Source organism: Musa acuminata, chromosome BXJ2-10 (assembly GCF_036884655.1).
Source record: "Musa acuminata AAA Group cultivar baxijiao chromosome BXJ2-10, Cavendish_Baxijiao_AAA, whole genome shotgun sequence".
Taxonomy (NCBI): Eukaryota; Viridiplantae; Streptophyta; class Magnoliopsida; order Zingiberales; family Musaceae; genus Musa; species Musa acuminata.
In genome coordinates, this window is record NC_088347.1 from 26903571 (window position 1) to 26910432 (window position 6862).

The window sequence follows — 6862 nt, forward strand, 5'->3', positions numbered from 1 at the left end:
TATGCAAGAATATTCAAAATATCTCCGAGGTGGCTCCGATGTGGAGGTCTTCAAGATGGCTCCGATATAGAGGTGTCAAGCTCCTAAGGCACAACTTACACTAAGACCAAGGTTGAGAGAGATTTTTTGACCCGATCCCTTCGATGTTCAAGTTAGTAATCTGATGAGATCTCCAAATATAGATTTGAGTAGTTCAAAAGGAGTTCATTGTACCTAGTAAGATATCTTTTTATACTTGGATGAGAAAAAAATTTATGATTGTTTTTCACATGGATGAGAAGGAAAATTGTGATTATCTTATTTATCATAAAAGATGAGAAGGAATTACGAGAAGAAGCTTATGCTTATTTCCTAAGAAGCTTATGTGTGTTAGTTGATAATAGATTTTTTTTAATACTTTCTTAAATACTTAAATCAAACAGACATTAAATTATGTGATAATATTCTGTCTGATATGATATTTATATAAGTACGCACAAATATTTTAATGATTATTAAGAGGTTTTCAAAATACTAATTTGACAACTATTTTCCCGAGTGGTTTGTATAATTATTTCCAACTATATATATATATATATATATATATATATATATATATATATATATATATATATATATATATATATTAGAACAAATCATGGCTCATTCGGTGAGGTGCTCTTTCGATCAATAATTTCTTAAGGTTTAGAAATACCTTAGCGAGAATGAGCAGGTGGCTCGAGTTCATCTATAGGATGAGGGGTCTGAGTTATTAAACAGACACTTGTCTCTATGAGTAAAGAGTAATGTGGGTTGGAGGTAAGACGGTTAGAGTATTCATTAAGAGAATTGGTGGGTGGACGTTCCATCCTTTTAGGTCAAATTGTCAAGGAAAAACATCATTGAAGTCTTGATTAGTTTGACATGATCCGAACTTATGTAAACAGTATTGTCTGAGTTGGAGGTGTCAAGCTCTCGAGGTACCACATACACTAAGATCGAGATTGGAAGAAATTTCTCGACTTAGTCCCTTTTATATTTAAGTTAGTAATCCAAAATCTCAAATATGAATTCAAGTAGTTCAAAAGAAATCCATTGTATTGGGTTTAAGATATCTTATTATAACTTAAAGTATAAGAAGAGAGTTTGTAAGTGTTTTCCTTGTCATAATGGATGAGAATGAAGCATGTGATTGTCTTCCTTGTCATAAAGGATAAGAATAAAACCTGTGATTGATTTCTTTGTCATAATGGATAAAAAAATTATTTCTATTTTGAATATTACCCTTGAACTCATGTGACAACACGTGTTAGTTGCCATGAGGCCATCATTTGCCACTATCGCCAAATACCTCATTGTGAGACCTTCGGTCTTGATGTCTCTGTTAGTTGCTTTGTCATTAGTGTCTCCTATCACCATCGACAACGAAAGCATTCAGTCCGAGAATAAAGGTGACGAATGAGAATGACGGTGAAAGCAACGAACAAAGATGAGAACGGAGATAGTGAAAAATAACGAGGGGGAGTACATCTATTATAAAAATAAGAGACATCATCTGATAAAAATAAAAAACAGAAATATCTTTTAAAAAAATGCCCAAAAACACTAAAAAATCGCCCATAGAAATATATATATTTTTAATTATTCTATACCTTCTAAAAATGTATCTTTTTTTTAATACTTCCTCGAATACTTAAATCAAACATATTTAGACACAAAAAAAGATAATAATATTATGTGTGATATGATATTTATATACATACGCACACATATATTAATGATTATTAAGAGGTTCTTAAAAAAAAACTAATTTCAACATCCGTAAATTAAATGGTAATGTAACTATTTCGCCAAGTGTTTTGTATAATTATTTCCAGCTCATATATATATATATATAAGAACAAATCGTGACTCAGTCACTATTTAATTATTTAGAGATCCGATCATGTAACGTAACCGTTAATTACAAAGCCCAATCCTCCGGAATAAGATTCGCGTAGTTGACGAAATTTAAACGTATGCCAACCAATGCATCTTGTTTTCTTCCTCAGAGAAACTAGTGCAACCTCGACCAAAGCCACAGTATCACGAGGAAGCCGTGGACTCTCCCAAAAACTGGTCTCTCTCAGAACGAGCACCCGCTGGGAGCAGCTTGACTCTGCCCAAAAATGGTACCTCGAGATGGGGAACTCAGCTTAAAACAATTGGCAAATGTTGTCAGGTTCTTTGCCTCTCCGAACGCACGAGCAACTCATGCCACCAGGAAAGCACCAAAAAAATACACTCGAGTCCCTCCTCGCTTGTCTGCCTCTGCTGCCTCTCTGCTTTCCACGCACCAGTAATTTCTACCGAGCATTTCAACAACCAAGATGCGGGCACGGGCCGTATCGCAGTTAAGGTTGGAGGGATACACGTGGTGCGTTCCACCTACCGTCGAACTGTGGCTGCCTCTGCGTCGTCGATAGCATACCTACCTCCTGACGAAGGGCTGGCCGTTTGGTGGTAGGTAGGGGAGCATCCGAGTTAACACAGTAGCAACTACTCACGTGCGATCAGCCTTAGCTACAAGCTGTTTGATGTAATGCCTCTTCGATCGTTTTAATTACTTGGGGCGCGGTGAAGATCTACGCAAATTGACACGCCAACCGAGTTGAATACGTATAGCTCTCGACTGCTTGTGCAATGATGTGGATTCGTGAGACTCTATAATATAGATAGATCAGAGTTAAATGAAAATTAAAGAATGAATGATTTGTCTTTGGCCATTTATGAAATGGATACATGACGACAGATTGGTGGGATGTTCCATGATTTCGAGATAATATACAATTTTAAAACCCAATTGGGATAGGATTTAAAGGCATCGCCAAAGTTACTTATTAGTTTGATCCCCCAATTCGTGGGATTTGGTTGATTTTATTTTATTTTATTTTCCAAGATTTATTTATTTATTTATTTATATTTATGTATATATTTATTCATCGAGTCTGTTAAATCGATTAGTCTCGTCTTTAATATTACTCCCTCAACTCCAACTCCAACTCCAACTCTGTGAAAACTCCGCTATATAAACCTATCAATTGCCTCTTCTCTTTCCCACCGCCCTTTGTGTCTGGCGTCGTTCGCTGCGCTGCATCTGCTGTCGTTCTTCTCCGGATCAAGTCCTCGGCTTTAGGCGAGTTCTCTTTCCACTCTTCTCCCCACTCTTTTCTTCTTCTCTTCTACTGCATTTGGGCAGAGATCGAACGGATCGGCTGGCAGATCCTTCTTGATCCGCTCTTTCGGAGATGTCTTCCCGATGTCCCGCGATTTGCGATCGTGATGACGCCGGAAGATTGCTTGTGTTTCGCTTCCTGCTGCTGCTCCTCCTCCTGTAGATTTTGGATCCCAATCTTGATGACGCGTTTCCATTTCTGCAGCTTGGGTCCTCCCGAGGAAGGCGGCAAGGGAAGGAACGCGAATGGCGAGCTACACCCCCAAGAACATCCTTATCACTGGGGCGGCGGGCTTCATCGCGTCCCACGTCGCCAATCGCCTGGTCCGTAACTACCCTGACTACAAGGTGGTGGTGCTCGACAAGCTTGACTACTGCTCTAACCTCAAGAACCTCCACCCCTCCCTCTGCTCCCCCAACTTCAAGTTCGTCAAGGGCGACATCGCGAGCGCCGACCTCGTGCACTTCCTCCTCCTCACCGAATCCATCGACACTATCATGCACTTCGCCGCCCAGACCCACGTCGACAACTCCTTCGGCAACTCCTTCGAGTTCACTAAGAACAACATCTACGGCACCCACGTCCTTCTTGAGGCCTGCAAGGTCACCGGCCAGATCCGCCGATTCATCCACGTCAGCACCGATGAGGTATACGGAGAGACCGATGAAGATGCCGTCGTCGGCAATCACGAGGCGTCGCAGTTGCTGCCGACTAACCCCTACTCCGCCACCAAAGCCGGGGCCGAGATGCTCGTCATGGCCTACGGCCGCTCCTACGGCCTGCCCGTCATCACGACGCGGGGGAACAACGTCTATGGGCCCAATCAGTTCCCCGAGAAGCTCATTCCCAAGTTCATCCTCCTCGCCATGCGGGGGCTGCAGCTCCCCATCCACGGAGATGGATCCAACGTCAGGAGCTATCTCTACTGCGAGGATGTTGCGGAGGCCTTCGAGGTTGTGCTTCATCGAGGCGAAGTCGGCCATGTCTACAACATTGGGACGAAGAAAGAAAGGAGGGTGATTGATGTGGCCAAGGATATCTGCGGGCTCTTCGATCTGGATCCCAACTCTGTCATCAAGTGTGTGGACAACAGGCCCTTCAATGACCAGAGGTACTTCCTGGATGATCAAAAGCTGAAGAACCTCGGGTGGTCGGAGCGGACAACTTGGGAGGAGGGACTGAGGAAGACGATGGAGTGGTACACTAGCAATCCTGGTTGGTGGGGCGATGTCTCCGGTGCGTTAGTTCCTCATCCACGGATGCTGATGATGCCTGGAATCGAGAGGCACTTTGATGCGTCTGAAGCCACAAAGGACATGGCTTCTCATTTCACCAACAATTTGAGTCAGACAAGAATGGTGGTTCCTGCTCCAAGAAATGCTGCTGCTTCCCAAAAGCCTCCTCTCAAGTTCTTGATCTATGGTAGGACTGGGTGGATTGGTGGTCTCCTTGGGAAGATATGCACAAAACAGGGCATACCTTTTGAGTATGGAAAGGGTCGTCTGGAGGAGCGCTCACAACTCATATCGGATATCCAGTCAGTGAAGCCAACGCATGTTTTTAATGCTGCCGGTGTGACTGGCAGGCCTAATGTCGATTGGTGCGAGTCTCACAAGATGGAGACAATTCGCACCAACGTTGTGGGTACTCTTACTTTGGCAGATGTCTGCAGGGAGCATGGGTTGTTGATGATGAACTATGCTACTGGGTGTATATTTGAGTACGATGATGCACATCCAGAAGGCTCAGGCATTGGTTTCAAGGAGGAAGACAAGCCAAATTTTACTGGCTCATACTACTCGAAGACAAAGGCGATGGTAACTAAAAACTACTCATGCCATTTTTACCTTATTCATTTCCTTAGAAACATCGTAAGAGTGTTCTTGAACAAAAAAGAATTGCTTAGCTGATGAATTTATGAGTTTTCCAATATGGCAATGCAGGTTGAAGAACTTCTGAGGGAATATGATAATGTATGCACTCTGAGGGTTCGAATGCCAATATCCTCTGACCTGAACAACCCACGGAACTTCATCACGAAGATCAGTCGTTATAATAAAGTGGTAAACATTCCCAACAGCATGACTATCTTAGATGAGCTTCTGCCAATATCTATTGAGATGGCAAAAAGGAACTGCAGGGGAATATGGAATTTCACAAATCCTGGGGTCGTTAGTCACAACGAGATATTGGAGATGTACAAGAAATATATTGATCCCAGCTTTAAGTGGGCTAATTTTACGCTTGAAGAGCAGGCTAAGGTCATTGTTGCTCCTCGCAGCAACAATGAGATGGATGCTTCAAAGTTGAAGAAAGAGTTTCCTGAGTTGTGTTCTATAAAGGAATCACTTATCAAGTATGTCTTTGAACCAAATAGGAAGGTCCCGCTTGGTGGAGAAACCAAGCGAAACTAGATAATGTAGAAATTAGATCTAATTTCTCAACCTACATTACCTATGTTGAACCTTGTTCTCTGCCTTTAGTTGTTCTATTTGCTGTATGTCTGATCTTGTCAATTAGTGTTCTTCGCTTAATGCATTGTAGTGAAGGCAATGGGTATTTTGCCATTTATGAGAATCGTTATTGTTAAAGGTCTAGAATTTGAATGGTCCTGTCCAATTAATATTGTAGGATATCTATTGAATCACAGCCGAATTGTTGTATCTCTATGAACAGAAGAACTCCGTGAGACATCAAACCTCTACCTGTACCATCATTAGTGTTGGTTTTATGTTTTTTTTTTTTTCTTCTGTATCTTGTTGCTGGTACTCGAACTAGATGTATTTAAATCCAAATAGAGTTTCATAGTATATGGTGTAAATCTGTATATAGACAAATGATCTGCATTTATACTGTTCTTGAATAATGTGATTCCTAGCATGAGCTTCTTTTTTACTTTCTCGAGTCTTTCCTGTTTGGTTCTGTTCCTATGTCAAAGTTCATTCATGTATTATTTGAAGTAGAAGTTATTTCTGTACCGTACATATTCAAAGAAGGGTGGTGCATAGTTGCTGTGTCTTCTTTATGTTTGAAGGGCTTAAATTACAGTTTTCTGGTTAGGCATCTAATTCTTGACAAATGGTACATACTGATTTTAAACCTGCACAATTTTCTTCCTATCATGACAAATGGTCAAGAAACAATCTCCACTAGTTTTTTGTGCTACTTTTTGCTACTACAAGCTATATGTCCTTTGTCTGAAAGTAATTGAAGTTCTAACTCATCTTATTTAACATGTAAAATACTATCATGATTTGAACTCATTTTTTTCTATGGTCTTTCAGTCATCCTACGTCTGTTGAGTGAAACTTAATTGTTTTGATGCTGCTTCATGTTCTTTAATTAGTTTCATATGTTTTATGGACCTGACATCTGCACGTGCCTGGCAAAGAAGTTGACGAAATCTAGTCAAGTAGAAAGGTCGGTGCATAAGAGAGGAGAGGTCAATTACACCGATACCTGCGGGACCAGTCCCTTATGAGCCAGGGATGGGGCGGCAGACAGTGATATCTTTTGTTACCACCCGTGCGATTATAGAGCGGGAATGGGTAGCCTCATCTCGGCCACATATCTTTCTCTCAATATGTGAGACGAGATGTTCTTAATGTTGGGCGGGTCAGTCGCTCATCCGATTTAAATCAGAGTAAGTTAAGTCTTGATTGAATTAA

The 6862-nt window shown here is 41.3% G+C and overlaps 1 protein-coding gene across 1 annotated transcript; it reads left to right on the top strand.

Moving 5' to 3' along the window:
• Positions 1–2995: 2995 nt before the first annotated feature.
• Positions 2996–5863, top strand: LOC135624842 (trifunctional UDP-glucose 4,6-dehydratase/UDP-4-keto-6-deoxy-D-glucose 3,5-epimerase/UDP-4-keto-L-rhamnose-reductase RHM1-like). The gene is made up of 3 exons (XM_065128854.1): positions 2996–3154; positions 3399–5011; positions 5138–5863. The coding sequence occupies exons 2-3, from the start codon at positions 3440–3442 to the stop codon at positions 5606–5608; spliced, it is 2043 nt and encodes a 680-aa protein (XP_064984926.1). The 5' UTR covers positions 2996–3154; positions 3399–3439; the 3' UTR covers positions 5609–5863.
• Positions 5864–6862: the final 999 nt, after the last annotated feature.

Excerpts from the sequence above, each read along its gene's own strand:
- LOC135624842 (XM_065128854.1), top strand. The coding sequence starts at position 3,440 with ATGGCGAGCTACACCCCCAAGAACATCCTTATCACTGGGGCGGCGGGC. Across the intron at positions 5,012-5,137 it reads ACTCGAAGACAAAGGCGATG|GTTGAAGAACTTCTGAGGGA; the intron begins GTAACTAAAAAC and ends ATGGCAATGCAG.